The sequence below is a fragment of the Gekko japonicus genome, unplaced genomic scaffold (assembly GCF_001447785.1).
Source record: "Gekko japonicus isolate JY-2015 unplaced genomic scaffold, Gekko_japonicus_V1.1 scaffold3272, whole genome shotgun sequence".
Taxonomy (NCBI): domain Eukaryota; kingdom Metazoa; phylum Chordata; class Lepidosauria; order Squamata; family Gekkonidae; genus Gekko; species Gekko japonicus.
The window spans coordinates 40464-56837 of record NW_015165922.1 but is presented as its reverse complement, the minus strand read 5'-3'; the positions used below and the strand labels follow the sequence as shown (position 1 = coordinate 56837).

General features: G+C 45.7%; 1 protein-coding gene across 1 annotated transcript in view; it reads right to left on the bottom strand.

Annotated features, from left to right (window-relative positions):
* Window positions 1-16294, bottom strand: part of LOC107110612 (protein FAM19A5-like) — a 43005-nt gene extending 26711 nt beyond the window's left edge. Inside the window, exons 1-2 of the mRNA XM_015411412.1 lie at window positions 15567-16294; window positions 1833-1985 (exon numbers count right to left, since the gene is read on the bottom strand). Coding sequence (XP_015266898.1) covers window positions 1833-1985; window positions 15567-15663 — 250 coding nt within the window. The 5' untranslated portion in view covers window positions 15664-16294. The remainder of the gene's footprint in view (window positions 1-1832; window positions 1986-15566) is intronic.
* Between the last annotated feature and the right edge of the window lie 80 nt (window positions 16295-16374).

Sequence of the window (16374 nt, the reverse complement as noted above, 5' to 3'; positions counted from 1 at the left end):
TCCCTTAGGCAATGTCAAAGCCCTCTGGATGCTCTGAAATAAACTGCTGCTCCTAGGTGGGGAACAGCCACATAGCATCTGCTCCTATCCAATAAGACCTAGTTGGTTGCTGGGGACTCTGGTTTGCTTCAAAACTTCTGTCCTCTAGTATTCCAATCCAAGATAACGCCCATATGCAGAGTGACCAGGTCTTCCCCAGAGACTGCATGTGGGGAGGGGCAATGACTCGGGGCAGAGCATCGGCTTTGCATGAAGAAGATCCCAGGTTCAATTCTCAGCAACTCCAGTTAACAGATAGAAGGTGATGTGAAAGATCACAGACCCTTATACTTATATCAAGGTCGTTATTGTCTATTCTGTACTGACCTTGATGGACCAAAGGTCTCATTCAGTATAAGCATCATGTGTCCCTTTCAATGCCCCATGAGATGGAGGATGCAGCTTTCACACCTTCAGCAGTGGGGCTCTGCTGGTCCTTTTTCCCAATGGCTTTTGTACACAGGACTCTAATTTTATCAATCGACAGACAGAATGGACCAATCGAATAGCAGGATAGGAAGGGGCATAACTACTACATGCTCTCTCAGAGTTGCACAGCTTTCAAAGAGACAGGTGCACTCTTCAGGTAAACAGCTTGCAAGACAGACACGCATAATTTCACTAGTTTGGGGACTACTTAGGAGCCAGTTTGATGTAGTGGTTAAGTGTGTGGACTCTAATCTGGGAGAACCAGGTTTGATTCCACACTCCTCCACTTGCACCTGGCTGGATGACCTTGGGCAAGCCGTAGTTCTGATAAGAGCTGTCCTTGAAAAAGAGCAGTTTCTGTCAGAGCTCTCTCAGCCCCACCCACCTCACAGGGTGTCTGTTGTGGGGAGGGGAAGGGAAAGGAGTTTGTAAGCCGCTCTGAGACACCTTTGGGGAGTGAAGGGCAGGGTATAAATCCAATCTCTTCTTCTTCTTAGGACACATTCTTATGTGATGATGAATTTTTGCTCAGAGTGAGAGGGAACTCTTAAGGGTGCAAGTGGGGCAGCAATGTGCACCAGTCCACCACTGAATGAATTTTCTTTTTTAATTAGCTCTGTAGAATTGTCCTACAGTCCTAGGGAGAGCCAGTTATTTTCCATGCTCTCTCAGTCCAAGGCTTTACTATGAATTCTCTAAAGAACTCCCAACTTAACATGGTCATATTTCACAACATTACCTAATAGCACCAACAGACTCTGGTACCAATGTTACCACTAGTTGACAGTGGTGTGTATTACAGGTTTTTGAAGGTCTTTCATTAAGAAATGAACCTGTGGATGTCTTCAATGGTCCCAAAGGCAGGGTGGCAGACCCTTCAAATGAGTGCAGGAGACAGAAGGCCTTTTTCCTATACTCATTGTTGGCTCTAGAAATCAGGGACAGCAACACTCCCTCCTTTGTTTTTTTTTTACTACCTCCTTTGCTTCCCCAGAGTCTCTCCCCCATATGACCTGCTTTCTCTCTGGATTTTTGTTTTGGTTATTCCTAGGTGCAGAATAAGATATGAGCTACTGGCCTCTATCTGGTCATAGTTATAACTGGAGAAGCTCATCTAGTTTCTTTTGTTTTCTTTATACTGAAAGTTTGCAAGGCCTTACTTTAGCTTCCCTGGAAGGGGTGTCCATGTTTGGAGCAGAAAGATCAACATACGAGCCTCTACAATCATGGGAAGTTTGCAGAGACCACAGTTTCCATCTGCATGAGTACTCAGCAGATTTCAAGATAGTCCCCTTCTTTGTTGGCCCTGATGCATGGACCATTGGAACATGCAATGGAGAGAGAAGAAAGCCTTGCTCTCTTACCATCCACACAGGCAGGTTTTGCTTTCGTTGTTCCGGCAACTTGGCCCCTCCTACAAGCACAGCGTGCCGTCTGCCTGGCAATCATCCTCTTGGGATGGCTCATATCTCTGTCCAAGGCTGTGATTTCACACGTCCCAACCACCAGCTCCTTTCCTGTAACAAGACATTGGAACACAAGAGACCCTCAGTAGAAGAAAGACAGGCATGCAGCCTATCCATCAGAGCAGGACACTCAGAGCCAGACCTTCAAGGTTAAAGATACTGCAGAAAGTGGCACTAGCCATAGAGACACGGCACTGGCTGAGAGAGATGCCCCAAGGCAAGATATCAGGCATTCACCTGAGAGGGAGAGGTACGGTCTCTGCTCTGGGCTGGCTGGCTGGTCCCCAAGCTTCTGGCGGGGAGACCCAACACATATGCATGCAATCTTTCCAACTGCACCCTGAAAATTTTTTACTTTACATGGAGGCACAGTGCACAGATATTTATATTCATAGGCATTACCTCAGAAATTCAACCACTCCTTGTGTAACACTTATGTCCCCTGATTATAATTCTTGTACTACCACAAATTACTCTGGTGATTTTTTTTCTTTTTGTATCCTACAATTCTAGCAACCACTCAAAAAGCTAAAATCCAGGATGGACTTGTATGGTTGGCTGGATGACAGCCCCTAATATTTAGCGGAGAATCCTGTCTACTGAAATAATATCGGTGGAGCAATATTCCTCTCAGTTTTCATTTTTATAATTCAGCTTTGCATCAAGCCAATAAAACCAGAACACCCTGGCTCCATTTCTCTTTTCTCATCAGTCCCATGGAATTCTTTGCAAAGTCTAGCCATTCTGTTGTGATTATATACTTTGGATGCATTTTTAAAAATCCTTTCCCTTTAAATAAGTTCACAAACCCCTCTGTTTGCCCGCTTCCTTATTAGCTGGTAACAGGAGCTTCTCATTTCCTCACTTCTTCTTCAATAGCTTTCATGTGATGAAAACATGCGAGATCACTGGGATTTATACAGGCACATGCAGCAGCCTTTTCATATTTATCTGAACTGTAATATATACATTCAATCTGCAGCTCTCTTTCCCACAGAGTTATTTGTTATCTGAATAAGTAGATGTGAGAGGCTAAGACGTTTCCATTAGAAGTACATTTGCTGCGTAAGATTTACCTTGCTGTGTGTGCTTTTATCACTTTCCCTGCTTTCGATGCCTCGGGACCTGACACGGTATGATTGCTCAGTGCTACTGACCTCACTAGGCAATAGCTCGTCTTTACATAGCTCCTGTGCCCACAACCCCACAGTCAGGTGTACTAGGAGGTGTTATAACTCATACATGTGGGACTGCTTTAGCAACAAGACTTTGCTGATGGAGCTCTATGTGGCAGTTGTGCTTATCACAGCTGCACACATCATGCACCAATCTTTCCTATATTAATGTGCAAAGCAAAAAAAAGAGCAACCATAAATCCCTAAGCAGATGCATGACCCATACCTGTGTGCTTAGAGCACCTTCTGGCATTCTGGTCTGCATTTCTGTGTTGGATATCACAAGGCTAGGGAGTATACAGGACAGGGCTTTTTCAGCTCTGGCCCCCTCTGTGGAATTTCTTGTCCCAAGCAGCTCCTCACTCCTGAATTTCAAAAATTAGTTAAGGCAATTTTTTTTTTTACCACAGAAGTGTTGTCGGACTTGATACAATGATGTTTTAATCAGTACCAGTGTTTTTTTAACCAATGATTACTGATTTTATTGCTAATTTTACTACTGCTGCTGTTTTACTGATGCTGTTGATTTTTCCCCATTAGTTTTACTGATGCCTTACATATTTTAGTTGCTACTGTCTGATACTTGATGCTTTAGACTTCTCCTTTAGACACATTATGTATGCTTTTTAAATTTTATCATAAAGTATTCACTTGATCTTTCAGGTATTGCGTTTTGATAATATAAATCTCTTTGGGTATTATAAATAACTAGGAATAAGGCCCGTTGTGGAAATAAATACAACGAGCTCTAGAAAGAGGCTCTGGGCAGGTGCCCTGGCCTTGGGCACTCAGAGTCTATTTGCTGTGGTGGCCTCAGCAGGGTATAATGATACAGAGTCCACCACAGTAAGGACCAAAGCAGATTACATTCTCCTCTCCCTCTTTGAATCTGCACAACAACCCTGTGAGGTAGGTTAGGCTGAAAGTCTGTGACTGGTCTGAAATCACCCAATCAGCTTCCACAGGAAGAACCTGGGTCTGGCAGACCCTGCTCTGAAGTGCTAACTGCTACGTCACACTGACTGTCATAGGGTGGCCACCACAGCAGGGTATAATGACACAGAGTCCACCATTTTCTCCAAGGGAACTGATCTCTGCCATCTGGAGAGGAGTTATAATTCTGAGTGATCTCCAGCCCTCACCTGGAGATTGGCAACAACGGTTCCCCAGGAGGAAATGGCTGGTTTGGAGGGTGGAGTCTATGGCACTGTACCTGTCTGAGGTACCACCCCTCCACAAACCCCACCCTCTCCAGACTCCACCCCTTAAATATCCAAGAATTTCCAAACCTGGAGGTGGCAACCCTATCTCCTTCCCAGCCAACCATCAACCTACCTTTATCTGCCCCTCTGACTTCAGTTCTCCATCTTCCCCCCCTTCAGCCTCTACCTAGGAAAAGTACAGGCTTTCTCTGCAGTGGAGACCTAAGCAGGAGGGAGGTGACCTCAGCAGGGTATAATGACACAGAGTCCACCCTCCAAGCAGCTGTTTTCTCCAGGGGAACTGATCTCTGCCATCTGGAGAGCAGTTTTAATTCTGAGTGATCTCCAGCCCTCACCTGGAGACTGGCAGCAATGGTTCCCCAAGAGAAAGTACCTGCCTTGGAGGGTGGACTCTATGGCATTCTATTCAGCTGAGGCCTCTCCCCTCCCCTTCTGTAGACTGCACCACAAAATATCAAGGAATTTCCCAACCTGGAGCTGGCAACCCTAGTCAGGACTGGCCCCAATAAGTTCCCCACCAAGGCCAAAGTAGGCCTGGAATGGGCCTCCTGCCTTTGCCTTTTTACTGCCAGAACCAAGCTTGGTTGCCTAGCAACAGCCACTGAGGGAAAAGTTAGCTCCACAGGAGCCAAGCAGGAGAAGTCTTTGTCAGGACAGACAGCTGTTTCAGCAGTTTATTCTGTCAGGGAAGTGGCCAGACTGGCAGTGGGCGGGGGAGAGTGGCAGACCCAGCACCCAGCCAATGGCACACGAGTACTCTTGAGTGGCAGTTGATAGGGCAATGGCTGATGGAGCGCATAGCACAGCCAATGGGAGATGCCATGGTGTAAATCTTCCAAACAAACAACAAATAAAATGAATACATCAAAATGGTTTGCAGAATTTATTTATTTAGGAGATTTTTATGTCACCTTTCCAGAAGTAGCTCTTTCAAAAAAAATAAATAAATTATCAATATGAAAAGAAACAAGCCATTCAAACACGCCTCAGACCAGAAGCAGGCCATGAAATAGCTGGAAAGATAAAATCCCTAATTAAAAGCCTGGATAAAAAAGAAATGTCTTAACTTTGCACTTGAAGGACGGTAAGATAGGTGACATGTGAGCCTCAAGGGAAAGGGCACTCCAAAGGCCAGGTGCCACCACAGAAATAACCTCTCTCTAGTCACTACCTGCCTCAATTCACAGACTTGGGAGGCAGATCTTAGCCCTCCCTACCCTAACCCTGGACATGTGTGCCAAAGTATTTAGAGGTACACATCTGGCATAGCAAACATGATTGCTAACAAAGGAGTTCTTACAATAGATGCTGAATGTCTTGGGAATTACCCACTAGGAAATTGTGGCTAGTATAGAAACTGAGAACCATGTGAAGGTAGAAAACAGACTTTCTCCACAGCCAGTGAAATGACCCATTTACAGACCAATCCTAAATCGAGTTACACTCTTCTAAACCCATTGCCTTTACTTGTCTTAGAAGAGTGTAACTTTGTCTAGGATTGTACTATAAATTAAATGATCTACAATTAAGGATTCCAATGGTATGAGAAGTAGTGTTATAATGCAAATTATTTCAAAAGTCGAACAAAATGGAATGAACAGGAACAAGAAAAGTCTGTGACTTGGTTTGCTCTTACCTGTGGATGGTTTCTATGGGAGTGCTGTAGAAACACAGCTTACAGCCACAGCCAAGAGACATTATATTTCAACAAATGGTATGTATACCCTTTCATCTTGCTCTGGCCAAGTTCTCAGTGATTTAAGGTACCCAATTTACTTTTTTTTAAAGCCCCCCGAGGAGGAATTTTTTATTTGCATCTCTATAAAACTACAACAGAAATTGGGGAGGGAGAGTCTACAATCTATAGGAGAAAGTATAGAAAACCTAACTAAAAACCCAAGAATGGAGGTTTTACAATGCTTAAAACATAGTTGTTACTCTTATACCCAATTTACTTGAAGGCAGACTAGGTTTCCCCCCCCCAGGAGTACCATCAAGAAAGACAGGTGTTTGTCTTAAATGTGCATCACAGTTTTTTGTGTATAAGCTTTAGGGGGGGGGGGTTCACCTTACATCTAGGGTTGTCCTCCTTTCTGGCAAAGATGGTATCTCTGTTCTTACTATTTTTATTTATTTGTTTAGAAAATGTATGGCCTGTGTTTCTATATAACACTTCTGAAGACAGAAATAAAACCAAAATGTAATAAAAAGAACAAAACTACCCAGAGAAGGTATGTATGCATGCGTGTGGTAAAGGGAACAACCACCAATAAAACCAAATAGGCACATTAACTATAAAATGCTTCTGTAAATGCAGATCTTTAAAGCCCACTGAAATGTGCCTAGTTTACAGATCTGGCAGCCTTAAAATCTGACTTCATAACTGGATGGCCACCACCAGGAAAATCCTTTGCATGGTGGTCTCCAACTGAACATAAGACTAGGGTTGCCAAGTCTCACCTTGTTCGGGAGCGGGGGACTCCCAGGTCGATCCCGGAGCGCGAGTGCGCCGCATCCACATCACGAGGAAGTGACGTGACGACACTGGCCATGCTGGGAGTGGGGCCATGACCATCCGAGGGAAAACCATAGTTTTCCCTCGGATGACTGTGGCCCTGCCCCCAGCGTGCCTGGTGTGGTTGCGTCACTTCCTGGTGACGTGCACGTCGGGGTGGAGTTCCCCCTGGGGCCCGATCCAGCGGCGGCGGGGAACGGGCCTCTGGGGCGGGGGTTTCCCCACCCACCAGGGGGGCTTGGTGAGCCTACATAAGACAGAACTATCAGAAGAGTATCTGGGCTGGCTCTAAAGGTGGGAAGATACATATGAGAGAAGATACCCCCTCAAGGATCCAAAGGCCTGATCATAACCAGTTTTAAAAGCAAGCACCAGTACCAAAATGCTAAGCAGTGGAGCTCATGTATGATTTCACATTATCATGCCTGGTCTCAATAAGGACTACAAGTGGGTAGATCATCACAAAAAACATTGTCCTTCCTTCAGATGTATGTTGACTATTCATTTTACATTGCCTGTTGGGAATCTGATTGGATCATCTGATCTTGTTTTCCTTTGTGCTCTGAAAAGGAATGTAGCACACCTATGTCTTGGAATACCGGACATTCTGGCCTCCCCTTGTAATAACTGCCCCCTCCTCCTGTTTGCACCCTGTATGTGTGTATGTGTATATACAGGCACACATACCTGCCACTTTCATGGATCTGACAAAGACTGGGACTCTGGCTCATGAAGGAGCCACAGAGCTCCTTGCTGTTTTGAATGGTGGGTGTTCTATGTTCTCTGTGACTAATGGCCCACACCAGCCACTGCTGTGGTCCAACTGCGGCTTCTCAACAACTTTCCAGGGCAGCTTGACAGAGAACCTGGTACAGTTGTCTTGTTGGGAGGTTGTTAGGGTGTACGCCACAGTGACAGAATTTCTGGAAGTGTCCTAGAACACAATGAAAACAGCTGAGTATAGTCTGTACTGTGCTCCTCATAAAGGGCAGTTCCATAGGTAGGGCTGCCAGGTCCAGGTTGGGAAATACCTGGAGATTTGGGGGGTGGGACCTAAAAAGGGCAGGGTTTGGAGAGGGGAGGGACTTCAATGGGGTATAATGCCATAGAGTCCACCTTCCAAGGAGGCCATTTTCTCCAGGTGAACTGATGTCTGTTGCCTGGAGATCAGTTGTAACAGTGGGAGATATCCAGCCACCACCGGGAGATTGGCAACCCTATCCTGGCCCCACTGCTTGACTGCCTGATGGCACCTGGTATTTTTGGTCACTGTCTGACAGAGTGCTGGACTGGATGGGCCATGGGCCTGATCCAACATTGGCTTCTCTTATGTTCTTATGTTCATGGGGTAGCAGTAAACAGGAAGCTGGGAGAAAAATACCTCATGGAAGAAGAACAAACTACCTTGGAGGATCAGTACATGACTGGTTTTGCTACAGAACTGTTTCCATCTGGAAGTTACTCAGATATTTCATTTCTGGATTTTGTGCCTCATTACATAGTTACTAGCTTGTCTGCACTGTTCTACACAATGCCTGTACCATGCAGTGCAAGAACCACTGCTTTCTTCAACCATGTTACTTGAAAAAGCAACTAGAGACACTGACCTAAATGTAAATTTACTTATGAATGTATTCGTTGGCCTACTACCTGGAAGTAGAAGTATGCAGTGCAATCTGCCCTTTCCATCAGTGTTTATATTCCTGTTGCACATTACAAGCATGAAAAATTACAGCACAGAAACAAAGAACGAGTGACAAGGGACAACACGCAAATGAAACAAAAAGAAATTGAACTACAAATCCTAAAAATATTGACTGAGAGAAAAGTGGGAAAGACTTCAACTGCTTTAGTTGTGTGAGCAGAGAGGCAATTACAACGTGTTAAGGGGATGGCTGCCATGTTCTGTGATCTCAGAAATATGTCCCCAAATGTAGGAAAAGACAATTATAACCTGTGTCAGTGATTGCAAGAGTAAAAACAGACTGTGCAATTTATTCCAGACTAATTCTCCTGGAATAAAAATTGCTTCTCTGCAAAATGCAATTCTAGTTTCCCGGGTGCACGAAGAGCTAACAATCTTTCCTCCCAGTTTTCTTAGTATCAGGGAAATGCTGACAATTTTTCACCTCAAGAGTCTCAGAAATCTTCATGAGACACTGCAAGGCTATTTTATCTGCCAGGGCTTTTAATGAGGTATAAACTGCAGGCCTCTTTTGTAGCAAGGGGGGTATCTGGAGTTTTATACTACTGATTTTAAATTGTAATGTTTTAACTCTGATTTGTAAGCTGCCTTGAGCTGCAAGGAAAGGAGGGGTACAAGTATTTTAATTAATTAATAACTATGAACACAGGAAACTCAAAGTATGTATGTACATTTTTTTTCTGTACATGATCCTTTGTTTTCAGGCCTTGGAAGGGATCTGAGAACCATCTAGTGCCATCTATCCTACAGCAGCAACCTCCAAGCACCAGCCCTGATCTACACCACACATGAACTCAGCTGTGGATTAACAGATCATAAACTCAGGTGGAAACACACAGCAGGAGCAGACAAGATGCCTCTTGCAAGCAATGCCTGCACAAGTCCAAGGACAGTTTAGTACTACTTTGGTGTTGTGCCTAAGAGTGTGAATCAGAAAGATCCCAGCACACATTTTATTTATCTGAGCCACGAGCTCCTTGGATGACCCAAGACATGCAACTGTCCTCTCCAGCTGCCCATCTGCAACACTGTGACCATAGCCCTGGCCTATCTTATGGAGAAACAGAGGTACAAAACAAACAGACGTGAGCTTTTACTGGACCAATGCCTTGTTACTGTGGGAACACACACATTTTTGAGTTTAACACAGGTACTGCAGAAAACTAGCAGCAACAGTTGGGGGGGGGGGGCAGAAATCCTGTGGCAATTTAAAGGCCAAACTGGCTTTTAACTGACTACACTAGAAAAGCTAAGCAATACATGAGGGGCAACGGAAATGAGATGAGATGCAAATGGATCCCAAGCATTTTTCACTGGTAGCAGTTTGGGGGGTTCCAATTCAGACTGGGGATGAAGAGCCACGGCAGGGAAGCTTAACCCTTTCCCCCCTTGCTATTTTCCATACCTTAAACCCCACTTCCTAGGGGTTCAAATTTGCCCCACTGAGGGAAACATACAGGAAATATACCAGCAACCTGTATGCTTACCTCCAACAGAGAAAACTGTGTGTGTGTGTGGGGGGGGGGATTGTTGGAAATCGGGGAAGTGATAAAGAGGATAGGATTAAATAACCCTGCCTGAGCATGGCAGCCCTGACTCAAATCAGCCCCCCTCCCCATGCAGGTGCTAATTACCATTTTACCAGGGGCTTGGGAGAGCCATTCATGGATCTCCCAGAATCTCCTCTACTTGTGCCCCAAGATGCTATAGGATGTTGTCTTTTCACAGAGTTCTGTATCACATAATGGCCTCCGATGAAGCGTTCTGCATTACTCAAAAGCCATTCTATTTTCCAGATTCAACAAAAGGCTGTTCCATTTAACATCTTACCTGAGGCAGAATTAGCAAGGCTAATCTAAGATGACTAGTGTTTGATAGAAAATAGTACTGTCTATATTTATAACAGCCTAGAGCAGTGGTTCTCAACCTGTGGGTCACGACCCCTTTGTGGGTCGAACGACCCTTTCACAGGGGTCGCCTAAGACCATCGGAAAACACAATTTTTCGATGGTCTTATGATAGCAACGAAAATAATTTTATGGTTGGGGGTCACCACAACATGAGGAACTGTATTAAAGGGTCCTGGCATTAGGAAGGTTGAGAACCACTGGCCTAGAGGTTTGTTTTTAGAAAGGGCCCTGGATGACATTCCAATGAGTGATGTAGTAGTTAGAGCACAGGACCTAGGATCTGGGAGACCCTGGTTCAAATCCCACTCTGCCATGGAAGCTCATTGGGTGACCTTGGGCCAGTTATGTACTGTCAGCCTAACCTATTTCACAGGGTTGTTGTGAGGATAAAATGGAGGCGAGGAGAAGAATGTTAAGTTGCTTTGGGTCCTCACTGGGGAGAAAGGCCGGGTATACATGAAGTAAATAAATAAATGAGTAATTCCCACCTGGGCTTCTTTACACTCACTGCACAGCAAAAGAAGCTGTGTAGCAACTGGCCTTGTGCCTCCCAGCACACCCCTAGGGCCCTCACAAAGCAGCTGAGAACTGGGCAGGGTCTTGTCCTTTGAGGCCGGCCATGAGTTGCTCTTTGACTGGCTAAGGCACTTGGAACAACTGCATGAGCATTTAGTTAACAGCTGCTAATTGTGACATTATGGATGGATCCACATGGATCTGCAAAGTGCTCCCCTCACATCCTTGTTTGCAGGAGGCCTGTCTTGGGAGCTCTCAGTGGAACACTTAAGCTGACAGTGCTTTTTATGTTTCTGGGTGAGTGAACATCAGCACAGGATTTCTTCTGCAGTTTCTGGATAGACAGCATTGTTATACAGTGTGAGCTAGGAGAAAGGAAGTAGCGGGAGAAACATCATGCTGGATGTGGAATTCCCTGTACCTCAGTTACTGTGGCACATTGTCAGTCAGAGGAGCTTTACAAAGAGTGTTTCACCTATAAAAAGAATCAGTTTTTTTCAGTTACGATGAAAACAGACACAAATTGACTTATTCTTGTGACAGAGAAGCTCCTTCTGGAAGCTGGCATCTGAAAGGGGGAGTCTCTGAACTAGAAGACATGGAACCACAATGAAACCTACCACATAACATATATAAAAGGGAATGGGGATAGCAGTGTGTACAGTGCGCACAGTGTGTACAGTGTGTACAGCCACACAACTTTATCCACCAAAGCTGCAGGGTTGAATCTCACACCAAAGTGTATACATTGGTTGCTGCTGGGCCACTCCTCTCTAGCCTTGTTCACACACGTTACAATTAACACATGTACATTCTATGTACAGCGTACACTTGATTTGCTTTATACATTTGCTGAGTAATTCTCTTGTTACATTCAATACATGTACAACTGAACATGTGATTTAAACCGCAGGTGGTGAAGTTTACCACACACCGGCTGTCTCTTATAAACAGGTGTACGCATGTACATGCAGGTTGTACGTGGGTTCACTGTAACACATGAACAGGGCTTCTGTCAGTACCAATGGGTGAGATGTGAAGTGAACCCCATCACTCTCTTGAATAACAAGGGTCTCAGAGAACAGATTGTAATAAGCCAGCCAGAGAAGCCTAGATGGACCCAAGTTGTCCTCATTTGGGAAAAATAGTATTTTAGGAGATCAAAAGAAATGTCAACTTTTTATGGACTAGGACTTCCAAACAGACCTAGTTTATCTCAGCTGATGTCTCTTTTCTGCCACTGGAAAAGTTCCTCAGATAGAAAATTAGCACATGAAGGCCTGGGGGGGGGGGGCATTTCTGCAACCCAGCACTTTGCCTGCTAACTTGCTCTTGTATCTACAATGAGTTTTTAAATACCCTGACACATTTGAAATAGCATTCCCCACCTACAGTTTGAAGTGGTGCAGTCAATTCCATCCTCAGAGTATTTTACCTCCATCCACATTCTGCTGCCTGTAGTTAAGGCCTCAGTTAGCAGGCACTGCAAACTATCTTCAGGTTTCAGAGACCCAGAGCAGGAAGAGAAGCTGATCTTCTAATCCTTCGTTTCAACTATTTAACCATTAACAGACACCTGAATCTGTATCATGTAAATCCATATTTTAAACTGACAGAAAGACCTGAGGCTCCGTGGTAGAGCATGTTCTTTGCATACAGAAGGTCCCAGTTTCAATCCCTGGCAAGTCTAGTTATGGGACCTTAGATAGCAGATTTTGAGAAAAACCTCTCTGTACCTGAGACCCTGGAGACCCACTGCCAGTTAGAGGAGACAGTTCTGAACCAGGAAGCCCAGTATTCTGAAGGCATCTTCATATGTTCATACCACAGTGTCATCACCTGTTTTTTTCTTAATATTTAAATGCAGATGTTCCTCTTGCCCCCAAATCTGGCACTTTTAGCCATAGCTCATAGATAAAAGAAAACTGGTGCTGTTTAGGACACATTAAGTATTTTAGTTCTTAGATAATCACGGGACGTCATAGTTAAAGTGCTGGACTAGGATCTGGGAGACCCAGGTTTGAACCCTCACTTTACTATAGAAGCCTGCTGGGTGGCCTTGGCGCAGTCACTCTCTCAGCCTGACCTATCTCACAGGCTGTTGTGAGGATAACATGAGGAATGGAGAACCAAGTACACTGCTCTGAGCTCCTTGGAGGAACGGCAGAATTCAATTATATCAAATGACTGACTGACAGATGTAATGAAGGAGAAATGGGATATTGGCAGTGGGCAACACTGTGTGTGGAAATCAATTGCAGAAAAACTCTCTGCACTAGAGTGAGATACTTTTCTCCCATGCATACTCAGTTCCAACCAGTCCTGGCCTAAGTTTTAGACTGAATTCCCCAAGCAAACGGCAGGTTTCAGTCCCCAAGCTCCCGTGCAATAAACATGGATATGCCTCCCATCCTTCACATCGATTATCCTCAAAGTAAAGATCAGCCTGCAGAACTATCATGGTGAAGCAGTTACAATGCCATACTAAGACAGCTAGCCCAGGCTAGCCCAATCCTGTCAGATCTCAGAAGCTAAGCAGGGTTGGCCGTGGCTATTATTTGGAGGGGTGACCTCCAAGGAATACCAGGGGCGTGATGCAGAGGCAGGCAATGGCAAAACCACCTCTGAAACGTCTCTTGTCTTAAAAACAAGTCTAGCTGGTCACCTAGTGGTGCATAATGCTAAAGAGTTAGAACTTCTGACTGCCAGACAATTTTAGGATCTCCTGGCTATTCTGCACACAATGCCATATGATAAGTAGTTAATTTAATTTGTCAGGCTAGGGTCTGGGAGAACCAGGTTCAAATCCCCACTCTGCCACAAACGCTTGCTGGGTGACCTTGGGCCAGCCACATACTCTCAGCTTAACAGTACTTCACAAGCAGGATAAAACGGAGGAGCGAAGAATGATGCAAGCCCCCTTGGGCCCCAACTGGGGAGAAAGGCAGGATATAAACGATCAGCTACATATGAGTCCAGGAGCACCTTAGAGACCAACAAGACTCTCAAGGTATGAGCTTCTGAGAGTCAAAGCTCCCTTCCTCAGATATAAGTGAAGAACTAACTAACTAAATAATAGATATGGCTCTCAGCCACTGGCTACCAATGAAACAATGAATCTGTTATTCTTCTCTGCAGGGATTTTTAGTCCAGCAGAAAGCCTGTGGAGGAATCCTTAGTTGTATGTATCATTAGAATCATAGGGATATGGTTGCTCAGTACACTGCAAACAACACTGCAGCCAGGAACTGCCCAGTGCAAACCAGGTGGCAAGGAAAATCAGCTTGATGTAGGGGGAAATAAACTCAGAATCCAGTCCAGTGCTCTCCTTTTGTAAAAGCTTCTCTGTGGTTCTTTCATGCTTACCAAGTGTAAATGGTTTTTTCTGGGCTAGGAAAAAAATCTTTACCTTACCCCACCACTTAATGGACTACCAGGTTGAAAAGCTCAGATAGGACAAATTTGTTACTTAAATGTCTTGTCACAGCATGATCTTATACACATTTACTTGGAAGGAATCCCAGTGTGTCCAATGGGGCTCACTGCCATATAAATCTGCATGGGTTGCCCTTTTTGTTAAATTCTACTACCTGTATGAAAATCTGGATGAAATGAAATGATCTCTTATGCCTCTGAAATTTAAATATTTAACTGATTCCAGGATACCTGGGAAAGGAGGACGGGGATTGGCTGAAGGTGATGTCACCAGACTCTCACCTTTGCCTTTACTGTGTTTTATGAAAGGAAAAATTGGCTCATTTTAAAAAATCTGTGGCTGGGTTGGAATGTCACTGACCAAATGCATCCCTGCAGGTTCCTGGACTCACACAGAAGCCATCTTAGCTAAGCTTAGAGTCTTCATTTCCATGTGAACTTGGAAACTGTAAGTGTTCTTTAGAGGGTAACCCAAGCTGCATGTGTGCCTTGGCCAGTTTCTATGCCAAAATTTTAATATTTTTAGCTAGTTTCTATATTTCTGTTTTCTCTGTTAAATATAAAGTATTTCTGACATTTTTGTCTGAGAGATCAAAATGTCCCTTAAGCCTGAAAACACCCTGGATTTAAGTATTTGACTCTACTAGAGGTGGTCTAAGAACCTGGATCGGCTTGGTGGCCAAGGAGCTGAAGTTTTAACAGTTTGGCTAGCTTGGTGTTGCCTGCTTTTATTTTAAAGACAAAACAGTGTTCAACTCTCCACCCAGCCATGAAGTTCCTTGGGCATCCTTGGGCCAGCCAGTCTCCTCCTCAGTCTAATCTACCTCACAGGGGTGCTGTGAGGATAACACAAGGGAGGGGAGAGCTCCCTGTGACAGATTTAATCCATTCCCCTGTATGAACTCCTGGCTGTGCTAAAAGCAGAACAGCTGGTAGTGGCAAAACACCCAGAAGAGTGGGCAGGTTAAGAGCCCGAGGGGAGGGCTGAGAGAATTCCACTGGCTCAGTCAGCTCTCATCACCAGGTGGGTCTGTTCAGATTGGTTAGCCCACAGTGCATAGAGTGGGGAGGTAAGAGGAGGGGAAGGGGCTCCTTTCTTGTGTAACTGTGGGGCAAAGTGACAAGACAGAGTATAAAACAGTGAAGCACTTACCTTCCTTGGGTGGGTGAGAGTACAGGAGCCAGAAGAAGAGGAGGCAACAAAGTATAGCACTGATCCCTGTAGACAGCTCTCTCCATCCGGCCAGCATCCTTATGGAGGTCTTCCCAGACCGGCCTCCAGCTGGGCCAAAGAGGGTGTTTCCCCTTTCCCTGCGCCACAAAGTCCAGCTCTTCTCTATATCCAGCTACCAGGGGGGTGTCTGCTGGGCACAGAGGGGCTCCAGCTGTGACTGGGGCACAGCTGCATTCCCTTCAGAGCAGAGGAGGGTGCTGGGCAGCAGCATCAGGCTTCAAGAAGGATGCGCACCCTCCAGCCCAGGGCCAGTGCTGCAACTTCTGAGGCCCTCGGCGGTTGCTTTAGGATTGGGTACTTCTCATTCCCAAAGTGACCCAAGGGGGCCAGAAGTCTGTCTCTCCCAGGATCCCTGGGCCGGGCTCCCCTTTTTACATGCTAGCCCAAACTCCAGCCTTCCTCGCCGTCCACGTCTTACAGGAGGCACCCGATTTGAACCGGTTAATGTCTTGCGGGAGTATCCGCGGGATTGCGTCGGAGGGACCCCGCCCCTTTCCCGGGGTGCCGGCAGGAGTCCGGTCCGCGCGCGCGCCCGCCCTCCGTCTCCGGGCTCCCCGGCGACTCAGCAGCCGTTCCCCTTCGTCGTTGGGCGCCGTTTGCCCAGCACAGCCCGGGCTGCAACGCGCTCTCCTCCCAGAGCCCCACCAAGAGCGCGCCTCCTCACTGGCGCGGCCGCCCGCTGGGCCGGCCTCCCCCGGACGCGAGGGGCAGGATTCATCCTGGGCTG